Consider the following 27,956-nt stretch of genomic DNA (forward strand, 5'->3'; position numbering starts at 1 on the left):
TGTCAGATGACTGTAGTTTGTTCACAGGAATGCTGCTTTGTTCTTCCTAAAGACAACTAAATTGTAATAGCAAAACTTACATTAAAATTTTGGTAATCATATCTAGATGCCAAATCTTATAAGTTTTTGACAAATTAATAAATAAATAAATACCTCCATTAAAATAATGTCCACGTTTCTCCTCAGTTATGTTTCTGTTCTATTTGTGCATCAACAAAATTACTTTCACTCATTTCCCACTGTAGCCTGGTAAGAATTTCACAGGAAAGCACTGCAAAAATGTATGAAATCACCTTTGTGGTTTTTTTTTCTTTTATTGTCTGTGATTCCATTTAAAAAGAACATCATACCATTTACCCACATCATGCAGGAAAAAGCAGCAGGCAAATAACAAATGAAATTTACATTCACAAAGTTTCTACTTTAAATAATCTGGCTGCTTGGAGGGTACTGCATGCATCTTAAAGAACGCTGGGAAGCATTTCTACTAGAAAATGCATTGTTAGATTGAGTTTTGCTCTGTGCATGTGTGTGAGCGAGAGGGGGGGGGAGAGAGAGAAAATAAGCAATTTTTTTTAATGGCAGTACTGAAACATTTTACTAACTCAGCACATGAAGAAACGGTATCTTGATAACATATTCAGAATGGATACAGACAAGTTTCAGATACATAAGACGTTACTTTGAGGTCACAACAGCTGATTTCTAACAACGCTTATTCTAGCACAGTAAGCTTGGCAAAAAGATGTATTCAGCAGCATTGGTATGGTGTTTCTTGATGAAGGAGAGGGGCTAGGAAGGACCTAAGCCAACATACGGTACTAGAAACATAGACAGAGGAACTCCAAAGTGATCTAGCACATGATCTCGTATCTCATTTTATTTTAAACACAAGAGTATCATTTATAATTAATATTGCAGTCTGATTTCATATGGCTTTCTCTAAAGATATATGTGAGTTCACAAAGGTCAATGGCAAACTCAATTATTTGCACTCCAAAAGGTGGAGGCCCTTTGACATTTTTTAGTAGCCAGAAAGGTCTTGGAGCTGTGGAGGAAAATGGCTGCAGTGTCTAGCCACCGACCTTTCAGTATAAATAAAAACTATTTAACAACCCTCCCCCCAAACAAAACATAACAAAAAGCAAAACAAAAAAAAAAAGAAAAAAACAACAACAAACAAAACTCATACACCTGAGTTTGAACAGACCAGAGATGCAAATAAAACAATGGCATGAAATGACAAAGAGAAATTCAGAATCCAGACAATGAACCATACTTCTCTTTGGTCTTAAGTTCTTCAACACCTGCTTGAGTGCTGAGGGGGAAGGTGTCTGAGACAATGCTTCTCACATCCATACATGTGCCAAAGGTGTCAGGCACAATGCTGGCACTTCAGGGTGGGAAGGGAAAAGGACGGGCACCAGGGAAGGGGCAGTGCCTGCTTTTGAGTCTGTTCAGAGTAGCTTAGGCACCTTGGGGAGGGAGGAATGACTTGGGAAGAAGTCCAGAACTCATGCAAAGTGCCAAAAGTTATGTGATGCGAAACCAGTAAAACCTGCCCAGTACCTGTGGTAGGTCTTCTGTCACATGCGTTTATTGAAAGAAAAGGAAAATTAAAAGGAAAACCAGCAGTTCACACCTGACTGAGCTCTAAGTTGTCCATGGAGAAAGGGCTGCTGTTAGTCTGGAGAGCTAAGGTAAAGAAGTGATGGCACAGCTGGGCCAGGAAGCTCCCACAATGAAAAACACTCAGCAAGCATTACTTAATAAGACCCCTCTCCTTTCCCTCCTGCTCTGTGAGCCTAGCTTGCAGCGTACTAAACTCAGCTTAGAGTTCTCATGGCCTTTTTCAGAGTTTGGGTCTGGATGTTCACACAGCTCAGGAGCACAGCTCACAGAATAAAATACCTTATTTTTAATACTGTAAGTGCAGGAACACCATTACTTGCCTGTGATATTTGAGCACAGGCCATGCAAGATCCTGACTTAGACCAGTCAGTCGATGACACAGCTGTTGAGGCGCAGTTAGAAAAAAATAATACCAAATACTCTTCCTTTCTCTCTCTCCTGGCCCTCTCTCCTCCCTTTTCTTCATCTTCCACACACATGTGCACACAGCTACCCATCAAGGTGTCAGCGAGACTGTGAAAAACAACAATCAACTAAACAACTGGCAGTACCCTCCAATAAAGAGGACACCAGGCATCAAACCCTGCTTCTACCCCAGGGACAGTATTTGGATGGATGAAGTGAGTCCATGATGGGGGCTAGGGAAAGGTCAACAAGCAAGTCTTAGAAATAAGTCCAAAGCAAAGCAGAATGAGCTCATCTTCTTGTTTGTTTGATTGATTGATTGTTTGTAGACTCCTCCAGAACAAGGCCAGGGGAGAACAGGAACAGATATATTCCTTTCAGCAAGGGCACATGTATGCTGCTTCTACTTATGCATTAGAGAACGTAGGCCACTGACATTTGTCAGAGTGTTTCGGAAGTTTTGATGTTGGCATGTCTGTAGATTTCACTGCCAATGAAGCAAAGAGCCTGGCTGTCTGCCTTTTAGTTTTCAGGGGTGTTGGATTTAGTTCCCTCTCAGAGCACCAAAAATAGCTGCTGCCTTTGTGACAGGAGAATTTTCAGTTCTTTGAGGTCTACTTAAACAGGCTTAAATTAGTAGTTGCTGAATTTGCATGGGGTGAGCAGGACACTCTCCCTAGAAAATGATAAATTGCTCAGCACTACTGTGCTATACCCAAGCATTGATAAAGAGATAAAGAGTGTTCTGGGTCATTAAAGTCTTAGCGGGAGACACACATCTTGCTTTAAATGAAAATTAGGGCAAAAAACACACTGACATCTGAAAGAGTAAAACCTGCCTTCTCTCTCCCCTGCAAAACCCATTGCAGCTTGCACAAGACTGAATGTGTCTTGTTTGTAGGTCCAACTTGAAATGGGTTGCTTCTTTATCAGCTGGTTCTGACTTGCAGATCAAATGTCCTCAGCCTCCACCTTGGATTTGGTAGAAGCTTAGGACTGAAGCAAGTTGGAAAGCAGCAAGGACTGCTGGTACACCCAAATAATAAATGGGTGAGGAGGACAAAATATATTTCTTTTGTTTCATAACAGCTTCTCCTTACTTAGAGATGTGCTAAAAAACAGAGTTCACATTAGTTCATATTAGTTTACATAGTTAAGGTAACAAGCCTTAACTATGATGCTTCTGCTAACTTGAAAGGATGATAAATAACTTTTAAAATTTATTCAGGGAAGTACTGGAATCTTTGCCTAAACTCAGTTCTGCTGAACAAGTGAAGTAAAGAAGTTCCATTGGAGTAAAATGCTTTATTTTAGGTACATAATGAGGTATTTCAGATTGCATTCCTTTTTGTTGTCAGTAGAAAGCATATATTTGCTTCCAAATCTGTTTCAGGTACTTAGGAAAGACATGTTGCTCCCATGACAGGGACAAACAATGCTAATTTTGCCAGGAAAACAACGATTCTCCTACAAGATTGTGAGACTGGGATGCTGTGATGCTCTTGCAGCAGCTATGCAGAGATGTGGCCAAATGCAAAAACATAGGATCAGTTCTTCAGATAACAGGCCAGATAACTTAGTGACTGTGTTCAAAATAAGTCTGTGTATATGCAACTCTGTGTGTGTACTAGCAAGTCAACTTCTCCAGTACAATTTGGCTTTTCTTTTGCAGTTACTCAATGCTTGTAGTGCTGTACTGGAAAATATCTGTGTCTAGGAAAGGCTTTAAAGATAATAGATATTTTTTCCCACCTTACTAGAATCAATGGATGCCCCACACTGTTATAATACTAATTAGCTCCTGCACAGCACTAGAGGAGCATTGTGCAATTCATCCTTACTATATCCCTTTACAGTAGGTATTGACTGAAACCTACATTTTACAGCTGGAGAAAATAGGGCAGAAAAATAAGTGACCTCCTCAAGGCAGCAGAGTAACTTAGCATGAGACAAAGGAGGCAAACTTAAGATTTCTGGATCTTCAGGGCCATATCTAACATTCAGGCCACCACTCCCTCCCACAACTGCAGAGAAGGGTGGGCAGGACACAGCAGTAACAATATGCTGAAGACCAAATGTCTGTCGTGAAAGCACTGCTGTGAATGAGATTGCAGCATACGGCACTGGGCAGAATGAGGAAGTTTAGTTAATTGAAGTGACAAAAATTCTTGGACATTGACTTCAAAAGGGTGGGGAGGTCCTCTAACAGAGCACCACACACCTCACTGTGGTTCCAGCTCTCTGTATGGCCCCTGTTAGACGAAATCTACTCATTCAAGTTAAGTGTATGGCTACTTCCCAAAGTGGCACGACTCTTGCTTAGATTCTGAGGCATTTAATTTCTGCCAGCATCTGAAGGCAGATGACTCACTTCTTCCACAGTTCTGAGTGATGTCAGCTGTGTAAGCCACGCATGATTTACCTTCCAAATAATCTCTTATTTATGCCAGTGATGGAATTAAAACTGAAAAGCTCCGATTCCACGGGAGAACTGAGACGTTCTTTCCAAGGGTAGATGTGGTCAACAACAAATGGCTAGTGTGACCCAATCAACAAGAACATTAATAAAAATAACTAATAATTATTATCAATAATAATAATAAAAATAATTAAAGAAAACTAAAGAGGCCACTGTTCACACTTAGTGAACACTTCTTCCTGCTTTGGGTCAAAATGCATGTGAAGTTGTTCCTTTTCTATGCTTAATGTACAGTTGCCTTATTTAACATACATATTACTATGGCTTATAATAAAAGTTGTGTAGTCTGCAGCTTTTTAATCTTTACATCAATTCAGAGGCATCTACTGGATATAACTATGTACAAAAAAGGAACGGATGAGTCTTGGGGTAGAGGGAAAGGGAATAGGCAGAGGGGAATGGGAAGCGAAGGAACTCCTAGTGAGCAGTAGAGGGTAGAGGCGGGCGGGGCTGCGTGATGGATGGCAAGATTGTAAATCCCCACTGGGCAAAAGAGAAATCCTTTGCAGTACTGTTAGTGCCCATCTAACAGTCTGCAGGTGTTACTTCTTGAACATGTCCTGCAGGGGCCCTGGTAGGTATTTGATGACTGTGTCTAGAATGCTCTCTTCTTCCTCCTCCTCCTCGTCCCCACAGCCAGGAGGGATCGCCTTCTTTGGACGTGTCAGACTCCCTTCAGCATTAGCTTCCAGTGCAGCCTGGGCCTCTGCTTCCTTTTCCTCCTTCTTCTTTATCCCATACTGCAGGAGAGAGAGAACACATTGTCAGTTGCACACTGGACAGGATGGCAGATGAAGTCCTAACTCTTCCCTATATACAGCCCAGTGGACAGGCAGCTCTCTCAGAACAGGACAGTCAGATGCTCAGATCACTCAGAAACAAGTATGGAAGAGAATCTGGGACTATATAGCTGTGGGTCTAACAAAGACAGTACCAGCTCTGTGTGTTAATACAGTTTTGGGGTGTTACTCTACTGCTGTTGAACCTACCCTTTCCTATTACCAAGTCTGATGCTCAAGCTCTTCATCTGAAATGATTTTGAAATTCCATCTGCAACATTTTACAGTAAAGGATTATGGATGAGGCAAAACTTCAGAAACAATCAACCAACCAACCAAACAAAACAGAAACACACAAAAAACTATTCTCAACAAAATAAAGCGAACCAGAAAGGACAGACTGCAGTAAAAATGACAGTTTTAGACAATCTCATGTGGGAGATTTTCTATACCAGCCCATTCCTGTTCTTTTGGTATAATTGGGACAGAAAGACCTCTCAATGAAAACGAACCTTCATAAGAAATTCTGACTGTATGTGCACACCAAACTCTACACTTCTTGGAGTAAAGCTGACATGCTGTCTGGAGGGAAACATCTTTATGACTGCAAGTATAATGGATACCTGAAATTTGCCCCTCCCATTGAGAATTAAACAATGAAAGTATGAACTATGATAGCATGAAACTATGACTTTACATGAATAACCAGAATTTCATTTTATGATTTTATATTCAAAATGCTAGATTTAATGGGAGAGTAAAGATATGCCTGACTACATCAGACTGGGCAGAGAAGTGCTGTAGTATCCCTACTCCCACAGTGACTGGGATTTTCTTTCCAACTTCTAGTTTGGAGGCATGTCCAAGGAAAATAATTTCTGCACCACCAGCTCTCATCACTCCTCAGCCTCCATACATTTCAGCAAAAGTGTTTGCACTGAAATTTTAGAGATTATAGTGATAGATGATGAAAATAAAATCAACTCAAACTGTCACATGTAAATCTATAGCAACAAGGATACCTGCAAGCTACCTTCTTTATCACTTACAATTATTTCAGTTCAGCTACATTAGAGAGGCATTTGACCTTTGTGAGGAAGGGGAAGGGCATTCAAGTTTGCTGTAACAGCTGCCAGCTTCAAAACTCTTGCTGTGTAAGAGCCGCTCCTTTATTTCTGCCTAAATATTAATTACAGTACCAAAATGGAATTAAGATTGCTCTCAGTATATTGGAACTGTGAGGTAACTAACCAACCTAAGCCCTGCAAAAGCTAGCAGAACACATTGTATGAACAAGGACCTCTGAAAAGAAAATTAGATATGATTTCAAAAAGATCAAAGAATTGTGTTGGTACAAAGTGTTCAGTATTTTCTCAGTATCAATAGTCATCATTCGTATTTGGGATGACAGTCTGCAAGGTTGAAACCAGCAACTTCAAAAAAAACAAGTTCTCTAAATCAGTTCTTCCAAGCCAAAATGTTCATTAATGACATTTATCTTACAATTTTTATACCCAGTGGATGCCAGTCACACCAGATTTCATGGGAGAGATGCTCAAGACAAATGATGATCTGAGGCAAAGGAAGCGTCTCATTGATTTGCAGCCACAGGGCTGAACACTAAAAAAGAAGATCCAACATAGTGTAGCCAACACTGCAGGGGAAATGAGACGCGCTGCAAGTCTGCAGACTGTGTATGGCTGACTTGTCCCTCTCAAGTTACAGGTAAATGTCCCCAGGAGTTTCTCAGCATCTTTTATCTACAGACATGACCTTGCTTTACCATCTACAGGAGAAGAGAAGTAGTGGAGACAGCACAAATCACAATAACCCACCAGACCTCTGCAGCTGTCAAATCCTCCGTCTCAGTACAATTACGAGCTCATGGCCAGTGGACTCTATAGCTCATGAACTTGTTGAACAAACAGCCAGGGCACAGGAAACTGCGGAACAAAACAACCACTCAAGTGCTACTGTGTACTAGGACAGAGGGAAGCTCAGTGTTTATATGAAGGAATTAGGACTGTATTTGTCAGCCTGTTCTTATACCTTTCTTTAGGAAGCCTCTACTGATGGCCCTCAGTGGATTGCATGGTGCTAGACTGACCTTAGTTCTTACAGTATATGGCCAGTCTTACTGCTTATTCAGGGTTATACCTTAAAGATGGTGGTAGTTTTTAATGCTGTTTATAATAAAAACATAATGCTGTGTAATTTGCAGGTGAATAAAATGGTATTTTTTAGGATTGAAATTGCTTCAGGTGAAGTCGTATTACAGAGAGTCCTGAAGTAACAGGTACAAAATTAAAACAAGCATCTCAGTGTCTTCACTTTAAATATTTTATGGTAAGTCAATACGTAACTGAAATATATGTATACATATAAAAAAAAAAAAAAAAGAACTTTTTTCATTCTCTGGCGTTCCTGAGGATGGGAGAATATTGCATTACCTCCAAAACATGTGAAGGATGAGAACAATTTCATCTTTTTCTCAAAGTCCAGCCCCACAAATTTTAATATCAGAAGCTGCATTTGTGTGATTATCTGCTTGACCTTCATTTATGCCACCATATAGTTAATAGCATTTTAAACTACCCTCTGGCTCCTAAAGTCCTTACTACGCTGTTACGTGAGGATTGTTTGCACTGCATCATATGTTGGTAAAAAACTGGTAGGCTGGAGTCCTCAGACATCAGGTGGAAACTTTACCCCTCACTCATTGACTGCACGTCAGGAAAGGAGCAGGCTAACAAGGCTGCCATTGACCTATAACTTAATTCCACTTTTACTTCTGCTTTGCACAGGAAGCAGAAGCAAGTGCATGATCCAGAGACAGGTTGGGAATTAGATCTAACTCTAATGGCACTAAGGGTAATAGGGAATAGGGGGACTGATGAGCCAAGGTGCCATTGCAGCTAAAATGTAAACGCAGTAAAAATATACTTAGTATTACTTATGACAAGTTACCACTGCTTGCTAAACATGAACAAATCTATCTAGCAAATATCTAGGTCACAGGATAAATAATTCAGTAACATCATAGTTAAGACACCTGCAGAAAGTTACTGCTTATCTCTGGGTCAGTGCTGGAGCCGACTCCTCAGGAAGACAGACGGAATTAAGGTTCAAATGAACGGTTGTCTGTGGGTTAGATTTGGAACTGACTCCTTAGGATCAGGTGATTTCCTTGGAGAAGCTAAGGAAATACGGAAAGGCATGGTCATGGAGTTTTGAGAGAAATACAGAGACAACTCCAAAGGTGCAGGATGGGACCAGCAGAAGATACCCAGTGCAGAGAATCTAGGTGTCTGAGAACAACCTGCTGCTAAGGTGAACATCTTAGCCCACTGACTTGCACAAGATGCCCCTGGGACTTCTGTACCCTGGATGGGTCCTCAAGCAACAGAGTGGTCTTGCTGACCTTGGGAGACCTTGGGAACTGGAGAAGCTTAGAATAACCACAACATTATCCTACTAATATTTACTGTGATTGTATGCTGTTAAGATTATTGCAGTCACATGCTGCCAGTTGCAATATTTAAACATAATCATATCATATTGCATACTTCCAAACTTAAACAAACATAACATACATAATTGTATCTGCGATTTCCATGGTTGAACTAGCATGTTTTGTAAGTCTGTATAAACTATTATGTATCACTATGTATATACTTTATAAGGTCACATATAAAGCTTCTTTCACCACTGGGAACTTTCACTGCACAATTTTCTTCCCTCCTAATACATGGACACGCAGATAATGAGGACTGGTGCTCTTGCTGCTTGCTTCGCACAGGTCTTGCAGAACATACTTGCAGTGTCAGCTGCTGTGAATGTAAGGAAGGTAAACAAGGGAATGCTTTAATCTTTTCAGTAGAGAAGGAACCATGTTCCCTTGGCTAGCTTGATGTGTTCACAACTCTGACTAGCACAAGGTTCACACAGAATGACACAGAGTGTCATGTGAAGCCTGCAGTGGGCAGCGGGATGCAGCTGAATGTTATAATGCTTTGCGAAGACAAATCCATGAAGTTTCTGAGAGCTGTAATTCCGTGGTGGAAAAGCACATCCTAGGAGGACCCATCTGACCCATCTAAAGGTTGGACTAGATGAACTTAGAGGTCTTTTCCAACGTGAATGGTTCTGTGATCCTGTGATTTCTAGGATTCTGTGACCAGCACATGCCATGGCTAGTAGCAGCTGCCAACCAAGTCAGAGAATCACAGAATTGTTAAAGTCAGAAGGGACCTCTATAGTTCATCTGGTCCAACCCACTACTCAAGCACAGACACCTACAGCAGGTTGCCCAGGACCATGTCCAGGTGACTTTTGAGGATCTCCATGGAGGGAGACTCCACAAGCTCTCTGGGCAACCTGTGCCAGTGCTCTGTCACTCACACAGGAAAGTTTTTCCTGGTATTCAGATGGATCCTACATATGCCCTGCTGCGTTGTCTCTCCTGCAGATGTCAGGGTGGTTAAATTCCCCCAAGGCTCCTCTACTGTGGCTACATCTGGATGGTTGGTATCTGGAGGTGTGCATAAAGGCACCCCACAACACAGCTGTGCACCATCTGTGGTGATGGGAATTGTTCACGGTTGTCTTCACTGTGGATGATTGGCAATGTTGCTGTTTCACTGAGAAAAAAACTCTTCCCAAGGTGCTCTGAGAAGCCCAAAATTAGTCTTCAGTCTGTATCCCAAGAAAAAATGCTGCATATCAGCTAACAGTTTACATTTCTAGGAAAAGTTTGGCATATGGGTGATGCTGGTTACATTTCTCTTCAGGGAATTTGTGGTTTTGTGTGGTTGCTGAGTCTATGAACAGATGTAGCCAATACGGCCATCTCTGTAACTGCTGTTTTATTCACTTGTTGAGCTTTTAAAAGATATCTGAGAGATTTCAATGCCCGTTTCTTATCTTGCTTCATATACAAATTATAGGACACCTTTTCTCTTCTTACACAGCCCTGTCTATGAAATTTAATTCACATTCCAACCCACAACAACAACAAGAACATAATTATCAGCCAAAGTTGAAAATATATATTCAGAGAAGACAATCAGAGGGCAACTTGCCCACCCTACTACCTCAGGGGTCATCTTGACCTGAACATGTCTTTTTCTTAGAGACCTCAGCTGCTGGAGAATTCTCACCTAATCTGGAACTTTGCAAGCATTTACCATTAAAAGATTTATCCTCATGTGTTACCTGATTCATTCTGAAATGGCTTTTTAAATCAAAGAAATATGGAAAAGTGAAAAGACACAGGTATAAGAAAAAGATTTCTCTTTCAACTGTCCTGTTGGGCTTCACTTATTATTTGTCCTGCTATTCTTTCTCCGTCATTACCAAAGGGAACGCCAACCTGGTGTTCTTCCAATCTTCCTGTTATTGACTCATGAAGCCTTCTGCCAAGAGCACATGTAGAGTACTGGGTTTTCAGGACAAGGTTTTGATAGTGGGGAAGGCTGCTTTTCTCCCAGAGAAGAGTCCAGCCCCATGTCAGACAGGAGCCAGCTCCAGCCGGCTCCAAAAGAGACCCACAGCTGGCCAGAGCTGAGCCCATCAGTGATGCTGGGTGGGGCCTCCGTGAGAGCAGATTTAAGAAAGGGAACAGACTGCTGTGCCACAGCAGCTGGGAGAGAGAGGAGTGAGAAGCAGCCCTGCAGCCCCCCAGCTCCCCAGGTGAGTGCAGCAGGAGGGCAGGAGGTGCTCCAGGCAGGCAGCAGCACTTCCCCTGCGGCCTGTGCAGGGAGAGGCCCCTGGTGGAGCAGGCTGTCCCCCTGCAGCCCATCACAGGCAGTGGAAAAAAAAAATTGTCTCCTTTCCTTTACCTTCAAAATGATGGGACTACTTTGAGTATTCCCTTTTGATTTACACAATATGCTGTGATTTTTCTGAAAAGGCTAAGTATGAAGAACTTTCATGCTTTTACATGGTATGAAGAGCTTTATGGTCTTCTGTTTTCTGCATAAACTTGCCTCAGTGGCATGCTACTATGCCACTTAATTTACCTGATATTAAATTAAATTTGAACTTGGTGAACATGTCAGAAATAGAAGCCCTAACTGTAACAAGTTAAAATGAATACAATATTAATATAGCTATTCCAGGGTATCTCCATACTGAATTTCCTTTCTATGACCATGTCAAAGAGTTTCGCTCTTCAGCAGCTTGTTTATTTCATTATTCTATCCAATGTATTGTTTGTAGCCTATGCAAAGCAGAAACTAATACTCAAGATATTTATCTCCAAAAAGTGAAAATATATTCCTTTTGAATAATGGCATACTATTTGCGGACATAGCCTTATGAAAATGAGGCCTTTGTTGTGATGTATATATAGAATACCAGCTGTTGTTATAGGAAACCTCCATTTCCTGTGTCTTCCCCATGTAAAACTGAGCTGCGATGATTGCTAACATGAGTCATGCTCAACATTTCTGCATCTGCTTATGTACACAAAATTTCATACATATATTTTGCTGAAGGAAAAAAAAAAAGCACATGCTATCTTTGGCATAAGCAAAAACATTCATATCTTTGTCTTAGAGTCTTGCTTTCCATTCTCAGAGCATTTTGTGAAGAGTTGTTAAATAATCCTCAGGTAATTCCTAGGAAATCATTGTCCCCATTAAGTAAATTGCCTCCACGGCAATGGAAGGATATGGCACTGAAGCTCACAGATGTTTCTAACAATGGAGCAAAGCCAAATTTGTCGAGACAGAGGGAGAAATCCCAGTAGATCACTACATCCAACGCCCAAAGCTACCACCTGCGAAGACCCTGGTGCATGCTCTGACCACTCTGATCCCTTTTTTGAGTGGTGCCAAAGCTTGTTATTTCATTATGAACCTGCTGTTGATTCTGCTTTTTCCTTTCCTCACTGAGTACTCTTTTTTTTCTTATAAATTACTAAACCAAAGTAAATGGTGAAAAATCAGGTCTCTTATATCAGAAAGGCTTCTTTCCTGCCAGTTACCAGATATCTAATTTATATGGCATTGGCTAAGGCAGGAGACAGAAAGAGAGAAGAGTCTGAACAGTGCTCTTGCACAGTTAAAAGCTGGCAATCCATACACCTCAAGAAAAAAGAAGCCACAGATATTCTTCACTTATTTTAGTCATAATGTAAATTGCTTGCTCTAGCCTGACCCAGAACATCTTTTGTGTAAATATGGCATGTGTACAGCACTTTCCTGTTTTTTGTTGTTGTTTGCTCTTTTTTTTAACAGAGTAGTTTTCATTAAGCACAAAGAGAGACTTTGCAGTAATGTTGTTCAACAAAGTAGTTATGCTTCGTGCTTCAGAACATTTTTGGAAAAGGGAATTGAAAAAAGACCAGGATATGACAATCCTGTAAGCCAAAAATACTTTATTTATTTGAAATGGTCCTTCATATTTTTTATTTTGTGTAAACTTAAAAAAAAGAAAGTTAGGCTTTTCAACTCAAAACATCAGAATCATGTATCAAAAGTTAAACAAATATTGCACTTTAACCAGCCTGAAGGTCTTCTCCTTGGGCAACCAAATTAAGGTAGAAAAACTCTATTGCTGATGTTACAATTTCTGAGATCTTTATCCCATTTTGGGCAGGGGAATTTTTCAAGGACTGAATTCAGAGAACAGAACAAGAACAATTTTGCACATTCGTAAAAGACACTTCATGAATTGCTAGTGCATTGATTACTGTGAACATTCACTGGACTAACAGTACAGAGGCCTCAAGTCAGAACCTAATTCAGGGATTCACCACAAAAACCCTAGGAATATTGAAGACTGTGTTGGAACTCAGCTAGCGCTCCTGGGTTCTCTAGTTTCTTTTGTAACCCACTGACCAAGTAATTGCTTGACCAAGTAATTCAGCTTGTTTTAAAGATCTAGCAGAACTGTCATGAAAGGAATGGACTTGCAGGAGGAATTACTTCAGGTAGGGGTCAACCATTTTATATTCTGGTGAGCTGCCTCCACAAGCAGGGCTAATCAATGACACCATGAAAGCTGTGCAATTGTTTCTGTGTTTTGCAGAGGCTAAAAGACAAAACTCATGGCTGGACAGAAAGCCTTTAAAACAAAGTTGGTTTGAGAGTCCAAAGCAGAAACGCAAATGACAACACTGCAGATTGCCCTTGAATGATAATGACAAAGGTCTTCTATCGGTACACACTGCACTGTCAGGAAGTGACAGGTTTGTGCTGCTGAATACCTACTTCCCCAGCTTGCTAGGAAAACAGCTGACAACTGCCTGTGTTTACAGCAGGTGAATTGGAATATTCTTCCCACGGTTATTTCTTCTGTACTGTGATCAGTCTGGGATGATCAAGTCCTCTGTGCTAGCTGATAGCAGATGAAAAAGGTGGTCCCATTGCATATGCAATGCACATGCATATGTCTGTAGGTGTAATAGTTGACCCAGGCAGCTGGTCATCTCCAAACCATGCCTGCCTTTCTCAGCAGGCTGACCGGTATTACAAAATGTCTCCATTATTTGGCATATCCTAAACTGTCAAATGTAGTTTCCAACTCCACCTTTGTACAAATGTGCTTAGGGAAACATGGGCCACCTTGGAGGCATGCAAAGACCTGGACCAATGCAACAGCCAAAAAAAAAAAAAGCAGCTCACTGCTGCTTTTGTCCATTACTCCAAGGCTGACTCAGCAAACTGAGATAGAAAGATGCAGAGGTCAGGGAGCACAGCAGGCTGGCCACTTCGCAGTTTGCAGTTTTTAAGGCATAGCAGTGGGAGGATGATTTGTATACTGATTGGCATAAAGACTGTTTGGAGATGACAGAAATAGAGATAGAAATAGAGATAGACATAGGGACAGACACTGCTTCTGGAGCACTTTTTCAGTATGTTTTCCTCCTCACATGTACAGCCCTTTCTAAAAACAGCACTGTGGAACACCTAGGGTAATGACAGAAGGAAAACTAATCTGGGCAGTGGTAATGAGTAGACTAAGCTGTGGTGAAGAAACAGACTATGAGGACTAAGAAACAGACTAAGAAACAGATTATGAGGCTGGATAATCATCTTCAGAGTTGCTCCTGTCCTAGCAAGACTACAAAGAAAAGCAGCCAGCAGCTACAAACATGATAGCTTTTCAAAGCGCTAGATCCCCAGTGGTGTACATCTAGGGTACTTTTCGGATGTTCATGAAATATTATCAGCTGGCATAAGGCCATTTTGTCTGCTGAGTCTCCTCTTTGTCTGCTCCTACCCTCCTTTCTACTCTCTTCCATTTTCTCTTCTCATCTTTCTAATCAGTTCATTTATCCCTGGCGTGAGGTTCAAGGAGTTGCTATAGAAAGGGAGAAAGATGCAGTCCCCAGAAAACTTCTGAGCAGGCTTTTAACAGGAGGAGAATATTTTTGCCCCTCTATTTATCCATTTAAGTCTAAGCTCTTTCATGCAGTGTCAGAACTACACAGGTACTATGGGCTCCCACAGTCAGCTCAGGTGTGCTGACCCTTTATGCTTTATGACCAATAATAAAGTAAAGTTTGGGAAGGGGATACTTAAGAATGTTAGGGGATCCTGCAAAGGTGACCTGTTAACAGAGGCTCCACCATTCAGGAGCAGACCTACTCAGGCCATTTTCTTGGGGTGCATCAGAGTCTTTCAACCAGCATTTCTGGGAGCAAAGATCACTTGTAGACATGGCTTCTATTATTTGAGACCCTTACATCCTCCAGTGGCACCATCTCCCCAAGAATTGCTTGTGGCTGCATAGAATCACAGAATGGCTTGGGTTAGAAAGGACTTTACAGATCGCTGAGTTCCAATTCCCCTGTCATGGGCAGGGACACATTCTACTAGATCAAATTGCTCAAAGCCCCATCCAGCCTGGTCTTCAACACCTCCAGGGATGGGGCATCCACAGCTTCTCTGGGCAACCTGTTCCAGTGCCTCACCACCACCTTTCTCCTAAAATCTAACCTAAATCCACACTTTCAGTTTAAAACCACTCCCCCTTGTCCTATCATTATCTGCCCATGTAAAAAGTTGCTTTCCATCTTTTTTATAAGCCCCCTTTAAGTATTGAAAGGCTGCAGTGTGGTCAGCCCAGAGCTTTCTCTTCTCCAGGCTGAACAGTCCCAGCTCTCTCAGCCAGTCTTCAAAGGAGAGGTGCTCCAGCCCTCTAATCAACTTCACGTCTCTCCTCTGGACCTGTTCTATCAAGTCCACATCCTTCTTGTGTTGGGGGCCCCAGATCTGGATGCAGCACTCCATGTGGGGTCTCAAGGGGAGAGCACAGGAGGACAATCACCTCCCCCCACCTGCTGGCCATGCTGCTTTTGATGCAGCCCAGGATGCAGTTGGCCTTCTGGGCTGCAAGCACACACTGCTTTTTGTCCACCAGCACCCCGAAGTCCTTCTCTGCACGGCTGCTCTCAACGAGCTCTTCTCCCAGTCCGTACTCATGTCTGGGATTGCCCTGACCCAGGTGCAGCACCTTGCACTTGGACTTGTTGAACCTCAACAGGTTCACATGGGCCCACTTCTCAAGCTTGTCCAGGTCCCTTTGGATGGCATCCCTTCCTTCTGCTGTATCAACTGCACCACTCAGCTGGGTGTCATCTGCAAACTTGCTCAGGGTGAACTTGGTCCCACTGGTGTCTATTTCATAAATAAAGACATTAAACAGCACCAGTCCCAAGACAGACCCCTGAGGGACAACACTCATCACTGGCCTCCACCTGGACGTAGAGCCACTGACCACCACTCTCTGGGTACAGCCTTCAAGCCAATTCCTTATCCATTGAGAGATGCATCCTTCAAATCCATCTCTCTCCAATTTGGAGATCAGGATGTCATGTGGGACTGTGTCAAAGGCCTTACAGAAGTCCTGGTAGATGACACTGATCGGTCTTTCCTTGTCAACTGATGCAGTCACTCCATCATAGAAGGCCACCAGACTGGTCAAGCATAATTTGCCCTTGGTGAAGCCATGCTGGCTGTTTTGGATCTTGTTTGTACTTGGATCTTGTTTGTCCTTTGGATCTTGTTTGTCGTTGTCCTTCATGTGCCTTGGCATTGCTTCCAGGAGGATCTTTTCCATGATCTTGGCAGGCACAGAGCTGGGGCTCACTGGTCTGTAGTACCCTGAGTCTTCCTTTCTATCCTTTTTTAAAAATGGATATGTCTTTCTCCTCTCTGCTAGGTCATGCTTTCACCTCTGTCAAAGTCACAGCAGCTTTTTATTTATCACCCACCTAGAGTCATGTCTTTCACCATCAATTTCATTCTTATCCCCTCTTACCCTCAGGGCACCTGACTGCCCATATCTCAAGGGGTGTCCATGGCAGATACGCAGAAGTATAAGCTTTTCAGCTTCCCCACGTGCACAGATCAGATGCAGATGTGGACTTCAAAGCTTTCAGCTAATCCTCATCCATTTTCCACCAGCATCATTTTCCGGATACTCTAGTGGCAAGGTGACACTGTGGGGGTCACTTCCTTCTCCCCCAGTGCAACATTGCTGCCTCAGAACCACAGACCTGTTTCCTCTGTGATTGGCAATGGGACTGCAGCACACTCCTGTGGGAATACTCTTTGTCCCCAGCATGCAAGACACTGTGAATCTGCTGCAAACTAAGGTCAAGGGAAATCTCAATGAAGGCTGAACCAGACTTAGTTAAAACAGAGAAATGGGAAAAAATTTTTGTCTTGATCCACTGTGGATGCTGACTGTACACTGAAGTGAATTGGTCATTGTACTCACTGCTCTGCTGCTTGGATTATACTAGGTTGTCCCAGCCAAAATGCTTTTTTCCCATTATCACATTCAGCTGGTGTGAACTGCAATTTGTGAACAAAATTACTCCTCCCCAGCAAACAGAAGAACAAGCACAGGTATCTAATACACATACCACAATTTTTTCAAAACGTTCAGCAGAACACATTTTCTTTTTCCCTGTGCTTGCAAATATGTTAATTTGCTTCCCCTTATGTACACAGCACCCATATTAAAACAATACCTTACTGCATAACAGTCAGCATCAGTGAGAGGAAATAAGACGTAGGACGTTTCGGGAGTGGAGGTAATTAAATTAGTGCTGAATAGCAAAGACATCCATCTGTAATCAGAGAAGAAAACTCCAGAGAAAGCAGAGAATATCTGGCTCATGAAGAAGAACATAGGAGAGAGTCTACAAAATATTGATTTTTTTGGTATCTGGAGGGTTGGCTAAAATCACCACAATGACTCATGACCACAGGGCCAAAATAAATACTGTACATATTCTGCTCCTAAGCCTGTTAGGTCCTTTGGAAAATCTTTCCCCCAGAACCTGACCTGGGGCTTCAATTAGGAAAATCTAGGTCAATTCTATTTTTCAAAGCAGCTGAGACAGGATAAAAAATAAATAAATGAAAGAGTTACATATTTCACATTGGCAATCACAGTACAGTTGCTTACAGGTTTCCATAAAAATTTAGCTTGGCTCCTTTTTTGGGATGGAGTCAAGCTGCAGACTGTTCCTGTGAGAACACTGTCCGGTGATACAAAGCAGAATCTTAGGCAAAAGTGGGACATAATGTCTCATATTTACAATGTCTGCATGTAGTTTTTTACAAGAACTTCCCAGAAGCCAACAGAAATGCACAAACACAGATACCTGTACATGTTTAGAAGAGTTTATTCTAGGGTTATGTATCTGACAACATAAATAAATTTATAAGTCTATTGAGTTAATACAGCAAAGATTTTATAGCAGGGGATCTGCAGGGGTGGCCTCTGTGAGCAGAGCCCAGCAGCTGCCCCATGCCAGAGAAGAGCCAGCTCCAGCTGCTCCAAAAGGGACCTGCTGCTGGCCAGAGCCGAGCCAGGGAGTGATGCTGGGTGGGCCTCTGGGAAAGCAGATTGAAGGAAGGGGGGAAACTGCTGCACAACAGCAGCTATGAGAGTGAGGATTGTAAAAGTGTGAGAGAAGCAGCCCTGCAGCCCCCCAGGTGAGTGCAGCAGGAGGGCAGGAGGTGCTCCAGGCAGGCAGCAGCAGTTCCCCTGCGGCCTGTGCAGGGAGAGGCCCCTGGTGGCCCCTGCTGCCGCCCACCCGTGGGGGACCCGTGCTGGAGCAGTTTGCTCCTGGGGGATGGATGGACCCCGTGGTACGGAGCCGTGTGGGAGCAGTTCTTGAAGAGCTGCTGCCTGCGGGCAGCCCCCGCAGGCTCAGTTCGGGAAGGACGGCATCCCGTGGGAGGGACCCCACGGGGAGCAGGGGCAGAGAGGGACCGTGAAGGAGCGGCAGAGACAAAGTGCTACAGACTGACCACAACCCCCATTCCCTGCTCCCCTGCACTGCTTGGGAGGAGGACATAGAAGAGGGTAGATGAGGGGAAGGGGGGGTTAATTTATTCTTTTAGTTCTCACTGCTCTATTTTGTTATTAATCAGCAATAAATTAAATTAATCTTCCCCAAGCAGAATTTGTTTAGCCAGTGGCAGTAACTGGTGAGTGATCTCCCTGTCCTGTCCTTATCTCAACTCACAAGTTTTTCCATTATATTTTCTCTCCTGTCCTCTTGAGGAACGGGAGTGAGTGAGTGGCAAGAGGGGCACCTGATATGTTGCCAAAGTTAACCCACCACAATAAGATATATGTTTATATGTTTTTGTGTGTACTTTGAAAGATCAGGACACGGAGTATAAGATGTTCCTCCTTTCTGCCTCAAATTTTTTGCATTGCCAAATGAAAGCCTTCCTTTTAGCATAAGGTTTGTAAAAATAGTGCCCCAGAATCCTGCAGTAATTTAGATTAGGTACAGCTATTTATTTTCCACGGCCTCTGTTTTGTTTACCATGTGTAAAAAGCTCTTCATGTTTTCCTTTTTTGTTGTTGTTGATGTTGTATATTTGCATTGTTTCATTCTATTTTCAGAGCTCTAGTCCAGTCAATGTAGGTGTGGGCTTGGGTTTCTACAAGACCAGAATACAAATGCTCCAGGGATAAGAAATGGTTCACTGTAAGATGAGGTGTCAGCTGTGTTTTTCATTGCAAAGTATGGTGGAGATGTGGATAACTGACAAAAGAAGTATTGTTTGTCCTCTCCAGGGGGTAGGGAACTCATCGACTGCTCATGAGGCTTAGAAATGATTATAATTCTCTGTTGCTAGGTTTGTGCTTGCTGGGGTACATCATTCTCATTGCCTTATTGATCATAAGCACTTTGGCAGACTGAAGGTCAAAGCCAGCCAAAATTCAGAGGCTGAACCCAAAGTGGCTGATTCATTTCAAGTTCAGCGCTCAGTACATAAACAACGTAAGCTCTCTGCATCTGATCTCTTGGTAAATCTCTAGCCAGCAAATAAAAGTAGATTTTTAAAAAAATATTTTCTGAGTGCCACTTTTATTTCTGGCATATTGCCTTTATTTCTCTGTGCACATTAGCCCTTGCTATTATTAACTTCAGGTTGTCCTTGGTATTGTGTGCACTAGAAAGTGCTCTTGAATATGCAGGAGTGTGCTACCACCAAAGAAAGTGGCAGGGAACAGAGCATGTCATTGCACATCAAGAAGAAACTTACAAAGCATTCTAATAGTTTGTATGTGACTGAAAGTAAGTTCCATCCACATTTTTCTTCCCTACTGCAGTTTAGCACTGTGAGGGACAGTTGTGTTCAATCATAATCCTCTACTAGATGGGAGATTTGAGGGAAATTAAAAAATGAAATTGTGTCTAAACAAACGCAATAGATCATAAACAGAAGCCAAAAATTAAAAATAAAAAAATCCAAAATATTAGAAGCAAAAAAGATATCCGAGTCTAGAGGGCCAACTGACAGTCCCAGATAAAAAATGAGCACTCATATCAACACTGCTGAGAATCCTGGGGACTAACCTAGAGGGAAGATCATCCCCTAGACTGACACTTAGGTATGCACCTGCATTTTTTCTAGCTTTCTGTGTGACAAACATGGCAAAGGATTCATTTCTTCCTTGTGGACAAAGAACTTCGGTAAGATTTACCCTACCAAAGGGGCTGCAGTGAGAGTCTGCTCAGAAACAGTTATCACTTACAGCAATGCCACACTGAAATATAACAAATTGCTTCCACACCATTCTAAAAGGTTATTCCATCCTCAGCAAGTTCCCTGGATGGAAAGGACAGGTTTGACAGGACATTTAGCTCCGACAGACTTTTCACTTAGATTTTTTTTCCTCTAGTTGCCTGCACCAATGTTTTCGATGTTGACTGCACTGACAAAACAAGAAAATGTAATTCTGCAATGGCAAAACCTCAGGAATGATTAGTTAGGTGATTATCTTTAGTCCTTGCTGTGAGACTGTTTAATTTTTGTCATCAAAACCCCGGGTATTCTTCTGTGCGGAATAAATCCTGCCATACCACATTGTGGCTAGGATCTAATTAGCACACCCACCCTGACAGTACATCTGTGGAGACCAAGGTAATGCCACAAGCTTAGAGCCAATACTCAGTAAAATCAAAGGTAGTTAATCAATTAGTTTCAAGCCTTTGACACACATTCCTCTCTGAAGTACAAAAAGTACTTCTCAGTCCCCTTAGCCAGCAAAGAGAGAGAACTCTGACATAAAGATGCTTTAAAAATGGGAAGAACACTGCTGACACCCAAAAAGAGCAAGTAAGGAAATACAAGTGTTTATTCACATGCTGTAGTCCTTCATAGGGATGCAAAAAAGATGAGGACAAGGCACTTACCACCTTTCTCTAGCCCTTTTTCATCTGTCACAGCAGCCATTTCGTTTTGTAATTCAAGGCAGTTTTCTTGCTCCCCAAGAGGCTGTGGAAGTCACGTTTGCAGTGAATGGAAGTTGGTGAGTGAGAACATCTGGTGCCTCCTAACAATCCAACTGAATAGCATGAGTGGTGTTACAGTGCTAGAAAGACTTAGGTTGTATAGCGCTGCAAGGCTGGGTTGCTATTGCAAATTCAGAGAACTGATGACACCCGCGATTGGCTACTACACAGTAAAGTTAGCACCTTTGCAAGAGCCTGCAAATAGCATGGGCTGCTATCTCAAAATCTCGACTAGATATGAGGTGCATGTTCAACACTCCAGCTGGAATCACCTGCTGACCCTTCTCATTCCTTCTGTTGTCTGGCCAAGGTCAGAGAACAGATGTTTCACATCATCAGTGGTGTGTGAGCAAGGTCAGGTCCCAGGAAGCTCTACAACCCACATCAAACTAAGAACTGTATAGATAATTAGAGAGAAACCTCATATCGAAGACTTTACTGAGCTGCTGTGATGACTGTACCCTCCATTTCCCATAGGAATGCCTTTATTTTATGGCAAAAAGGACAAAGGAGTTTCATCTCATTCCTAGCAGCTTCTATTTTATGTAAGGAAGGGGATTTTATTTTATTTTATTATTTTTTTTTGTGAAAGAACAGTTACTGCATGTATTTTCAAGGGCTCTTTAGCTCTTTGTGGCCTCCCCATTTTTTCTTGGGCACTCCATGTATGCAGAACCTCACAGTAATCCAGACAGGACAGAATGGTACAGCTCTAAAATGTTAACTTCCTGCTGGGTAGAGCCATTCATCCTCCAGATGGCAGTTCAGGACAAGAGACACAAGCCCATTTTCTTTCCCCCTCCGTTTCTTATTTGGTGTTTGTTGTTGTTGTTTTGTTTTTGTTTTCAGTGGCATATTGACTTTTTGTTGTGTCCATTTCAAAAAGAAGCAGTTCTAAGTACTCACATATGGGATATCTGTACCCAGCCAAGCTCAAGCTATCGTCCTAGGCTAGGCAAATGAATGCTAGCTCCCTCTTTTATAGTGTCTGAGCACTTTGGCATCATTAGTGGGACTCTCAGTACTCCTCAGGGGGGTGTGTGAAAGAGCCCTTACAATCAGACAGAAATGAAGCCTTGGGTGATGCAAAGTGGCAGGCAATATTTGGAACAAAACAGATCAATAATTGAGCCTACATTCACAGCCATGACCATGGACAACAAATGCATGCTTAGCTGACCATGCTGTTCCAGGCCTCCGATCATTATTGAGTACCTTCCCATAGTTTTACCTTCATAAAACAGCTATGCATGCCTACCAGAGCCGTGAAACAGTGAGAATTCAATCAGTTTAGAAACTGCCTTTCCATCTCTTCAGGCTATTAACAAACAATTATTCTTCAAATGTAAAGAGAATCATTTAAAAGAATGAGCTTTTTTGGATCAGTTGGGATTTTTATTTTTTATTTTTTGGCCAAAGCCTCACCATGTTTGGATAAGCACCCTGGTAATCCAACCTGCTGCTAAAACTCAGAATCTCTTCCTATAATAGTGTTTGCTGAGAAGTAGGGAGAAAATCTATTTAAATCTCAGTCTGCTGCCAGAAACGAAGTCCTGTGTTCATGGAAGGGCCTCTTTTACTACTAGTAGAGTACTTCAGGAAAAAAAAGAATAGCATGCAAGTACACACAGAAGAAGCTAGAACAAATATAGTGAGGAAAACAGAAACTCCGACACTGGCAGAAGGGAACTTACTGCCTCTGAGAAGCACTAGAAAGGAAAGGTCTCTCTGTGCAGAAAACAGAGAAGTCAGCAAACAACTCAGCCTGGTGGCATTCATAGAAGTGCAAGAGTCAGGGCAGGACAAGCAAAATAGGCAAGTAGAAACTCATAGAATTAGACAGTAGATGTTCAGTGTCTGAGCTGGCTGGGTTTGCAGGACTGAAAAGCAGGTGGTATGTCATGCCCTCTGATTAGCAGCTCCTGGCACTCTGTCAGTGGGTCAAGCAAGTATATTACCTTTCAAATTTTGCTTAGCAAATGCTGAAAGGTGTGTGCTTCTGTTGGCACTCATTACTCTTGACCTGACATGCCTTGAGGGACAGAATCCCCCATCTGCAGGATTTCTGCCAAAGGGATTAGGCGGGGGTCAGGAGGAGAGTTTGCATGTTAGCAAAAAACTTGTGTGCAGGTTTCTAAGCCAGGCATGAGCTTCTAACTCGAGTTCTTTCAAAGAGAGTGGGAAATGTGGTGTGTATTTCCTTGCTGATAGAGATTTTCCCTCCTATTTATATATTCATACATTCTGGGCACCCTTACCAGTGAAAGCTTGCCTGTCACTTTCCTAGTATGTCAGGTTCCTCAGCCCCAGTTCCTGCTCATCTGACTCAGTTCCCTCCAAAACATAACCAACCCCTCCCACAGGTGTGCCAGGAGAAGAAAGCAGGAGCTTCAGAGACACACAGGCTCTGATTGTCTGAAGACAGAATTCATCCCTGACAGCACGGTCGTGGCTGGTTCTAAAAGCACCCTCTTGCTCTCTACATTACACATCAATATTCCATTTCACACCTGCTTCCCAGCATGGCACAGCAGGCCTGAGGACACTGTGTTATTATTCAGTAGTTCTGCATCGAAATGTTATTTATCTAACCGTTCAGGCTGTGTTTGGAAACTGACTTTTCTGGGGCACTAACTTCATCAGCCTTTATCAGAGCTGGCGTGCGGCTACCAAGAGAATAAAGTTCCAGCTAATGCCAGGGGTGGGACAGCAACACTGCAGACAACGATGAAGAACATAGAAAGCAAGACATTGTTCTGTTTCAATGAATTTTAATTAGCAGTCATTAACATTTTTCCCACTTTGCCCTGTGGCCTTCCTTTCTGAGGGAAAAAAAACCTCCAGACAAAGGAGTAATTCCTCTATGCACTGTGCTTGAAAAAATGCAAGGCACTTCCAAAGCACAAAGGACAAAGCCTGGGAAGCCACACTGTACTGGGTCTAGGTGGCAATGTCTTCGAAGCAGAGGGGGGTGCAAGGGGTGGTCTCTGCAAGAAGAAAGCATGGGCTGATCCATACCATGCTCTCACCACTGGCCAAAGCTGAGCCCATTAGCCAACTTGGTGGTGCCTCAGATAACATTTAAGAAAAGAAAAACAAAACAAAACCCTGCTGCCAAACAGCAGCCAGGAGAGAGGACTGTGAAAGTGTGGGAGAAGCAGCCCTGCAGCCCCCCAGGTGAGTGCAGCAGGAGGGCAGGAGGTGCTCCAGGCAGGCAGCAGCAGTTCCCCTGCGGCCTGTGCAGGGAGAGGCCCCTGGTGGAGCAGGCTGTCCCCCTGCAGCCCATGGGTCCCACACGGAGCAGATCTCCACGCTGCAGCCCCCCCGTGGAGGAGCCCCCGGTGGAGCAGGTGGAGGTGGCCTGGAGGAGGCTGTGGCCCATGGAGAGCCCCCGCAGGAGCAGGCCCCGGGCCGGAGCTGCAGCCCGTGGACAGGAGCCCATGCAGGAGCAGGGGGTCTGGGGGGAGCTGCCGCCCACCCGTGGGGGACCTGTGCTAGAGCAGTTTGCTCCTGGGGGATGGACCCCATGAGATGGACCCGAGCTGGAGCAGGGAAAAACTGTGAGAAGGAAGGAGTGGCAGAGAACTGTTATGGACTGACTCCACATCTCCCTCTGTTGCTCTGATGGGATGAGGTGGAAGGATTGGAAGTGAAAGAGTAAGCTGAGAAGGGGAGGGGTCGGAGGAAGGTGTTTTTAGATTTGTTTTTTCTCATCATCCTACTCTATTTTTAATTTCAATTAATCTATTGATTTTCCCCAAATAGAGTTTTTCCCGTGACAGTAACTTGTAAGTGATCCTACTGTCTATCTCAGGCCAGCACCTTTTCTGTCTTATTTTCTCCCCTGGTCTGTTGAGGAGGGGGAGTCAAAGAGAGGCTGAGAGTGCACCTGGCAACCAGACAAGGTCAAACCCACCACACACTCCAATGAATCAGAAGAAAAAGGGTGAAGAGAGATACATTGGTAGTTAAGGAAGCCATGATTAAGAAGAACTAAGCTAATTACTTAACAAGATGTTCCCCCATTTGGGACACGCCTCCCCATAAAGGTTTTGCAATTAATCTGGTAATAGGAGAAGGGTCTTCCTTTGGGCACCTTCCTCAGTTTGAGACAGATGCAAGTTAAACATCTGCTCTGAGCTTTTCTAGTCTCTCTAGGAGAGAGAGACACACTATGGATAGCAATACATTCTGTCCTAAGGCAGGTAACTAGGACATCATCCTTTGAGGTGCGTATTTCTCCCTGTTGAGTACTGAGGAAGCATACCAGCTTCAGTGGAGACAACTAAATAGATTGCTAAAGCTTGATAAAGCAAACCCACTTCATGAATCTGCTTATCCCTAAAATAACAGCAAAATACTCCCATGGCTCCCTCCTCAGTTAGTTTCATTTCCCTCTAACTCTGAACTCAGTGGAGCCGGTTGTGAACTTCTTTAAGTTTTTAAAATAGATACATAATTACCAGTTCTCATTCTGACTGATTCACTAAAATTAGAAAGCAGCAAGGTTCCTTTTCCTTCCTCAGTCTCTCTCCACCTCCCTCCCCTTAGGCCTAATCAATTCCTTCTGCAGAAATGGAAGCAACCTGGGAATACATTTGGGTTCTCCTAATGAAAGCTGGCAATAGCTGTGAGACTCGCTATAGTATGTCCCAACTGGTTCCAAGGTGCATTATGAAACACACTATCATTTCACAGCTAATAGCTAGCACAAAGAAAAAGAAAGAAGGAGGAGTCTTATAAAATGAAGGGCATACTGTATTCGCTTTATGATGATTGATTATACGTCTTGGCTTTCTCACGCATAGATTCAGTTTCTGTGTAGTTTCAGGATAGGCTTCCTACAATTCTCGTTTCTTTAAAACAAGACTTCTTGCAGAATACCAGCTGTTAGCTCTTTTTAAATGCAGGGTCTATCCCTTTGAGGCACCACAGATGAGCTTCACTAGATCCTGTTCTTGCACTCCATAGAAAAAAGGAAGATATGTCTATGTCTCCCATAATATGAAATATCTCCAGCAGAGTTCAAGGTTTCCCAATCAGGATAATAATAGCTGCTAACTGCACCTCAACTGGGAGATCATGCACAAAGTGATCGTTTCAATACACAGCGGGAATATATGAGCTCTTGAGATGCCAAGCCTGATGCCTCACATTAATAACTGCCTGCTCCCCACAGTGACCTGTGGACCTCTTTTCAGTGATGCTGTTGAGTCAGAGAGTTTCTGAAGAAAAAAAGTCTGGGCAAAAAGCTTTGGCTTTGGTTTTCTCTGCACATCCTGAGTCACAGTGCAGGAGGGCCAGCTCACAGCCATCCTTTTCTCTGGGTACAGCTCTGCCATCGCCATTATATTTTTGTGTTTCTAATTCTGTTGAATGATTTCACACATGATCCTTAAAAAGGCAAGCAACCTGCACACAGAGCACTCCAACACACCTGACATTGTGACAAAGATTTCATAATGATTCCTACTAAGTCCTAAATTCCTCTTTCTTCAATGATGAGTTCCTAGGCTGACTTGCCAAATCCCACCCTTACTGGCCTTGTATGTGAGAATTTGTTGAGATGGCAGGAACTGTTGAGATGGCTGTAACTCTTCTGAGCTTCTGTGCTCCCATGTAAAATCCTGGGGTCTCCTTCTGTCACATCCAGACACTGAAAAACCATGCAAAGATTAAATTCCAGAGACTGTGGGTGATAGAGTGGGTCTTGTGGGTGGACGTGACCACTCTTCAATCTGAAAGAACATTTGTTCACTAAAAAATTATTATTCTGCCAAATGTAGCACTATTAGATACCAAGCTAGTTGTTCATTTTATGTATATAAAGACTTACACATGCAGCTGCCTCCACAGCCACGTAAGTAAGAATCATAGAATCATAGAATGGCTTGGGTTGGAAGGGACTTCCGACTACACCACTCAGCTTGCCGTTGTGCTGCAAACTTTCTCAGAGTGAACTTGGTCCCACTGGTGTCTATGTCATTGATAAAAGCATTAAACAGCACCAGTCCCAAGACAGACCCCTGAGGGACAACACTCATCACTGGCCTCCACCTGGACATAGAGCCACTGACCACCACTCTCCGGGTACAGCCTTCAAGCCAATTCCTTATCCACCGAGAGATGCATCCTTCAAATACATCTCTCTACAATTTGGAGATCAGGATGTCATGTGGGACTGTGTCAAAGGCCTTACAGGATTCCAGTCAGTGTTCCCTTGTCAACTGATGCAGTCACTCCCTCACAGAAGGCCACCAGACTGCTCAGGCATGATTTGCCCTTGGTTAAGCCATGCTGCTGTCTAGGGTCACCTCCTTGTCCCGTATGTGCCTTGACATTGCTTCCAGGAGGATCTGTTCCATGATCTTGCCAGGCACAGAGGTGAGACTCACCGGTCTGTACTTCCCCATGTCCTTCTCTCTGACCTTTTTAAAAATGGGAGTGGTGTTTTGCTTTTTCCAGTCACCAGGGACTTCACCTGACTGCCAGGACTTTCCAAATACGATGGAAAGAGGCTTGGCAGCTCCACCAGCCAGTTCCCTCAGGACCCTGGGATGCATGGCACCAGGCCCCACAGACCTGTACCTGTCCTGTTTCATCAGGGGGTCTCCAACCTGCTCTTCACTTACAGTGGGAGGGACTTTGCTCCCCCAGCCCTTGCCTAGAGGGTCAGGGACTGGAGAGACGTGGGAAGCCTGACTGTCAGTGAAGGCTGAGGCAGAGTGGTTGCTGAGTACCTCGGCCTTCTCCATGTCTGTTGTTATGAGTTCTCCCTCTTCATCCATCAGAGGGGGTACGCTCTCCTTGGCCTTTCTTTTCTGGCCAATGTACGTGTAGAATCTCTCCTTGTTATTCTTTGCATCCCTGTCAA

At 43.2% G+C, this 27,956-nt stretch overlaps 1 protein-coding gene across 1 annotated transcript in view; it reads right to left on the bottom strand.

Moving 5' to 3' along the window:
- Positions 1-284: 284 nt before the first annotated feature.
- Positions 285-27,956, bottom strand: part of CPLX1 (complexin 1) — a 128,244-nt gene continuing 100,572 nt past the window's right edge. Inside the window, exon 4 of the mRNA XM_080574881.1 lies at positions 285-5,256. Coding sequence (XP_080431007.1) covers positions 5,059-5,256 — 198 coding nt within the window. The 3' untranslated portion in view covers positions 285-5,058. The remainder of the gene's footprint in view (positions 5,257-27,956) is intronic.

This window comes from Anser brachyrhynchus (assembly GCF_964034855.1).
Source record: "Anser brachyrhynchus genome assembly, chromosome: Z".
In the NCBI taxonomy this organism is placed as follows: Eukaryota; Metazoa; Chordata; class Aves; order Anseriformes; family Anatidae; genus Anser; species Anser brachyrhynchus.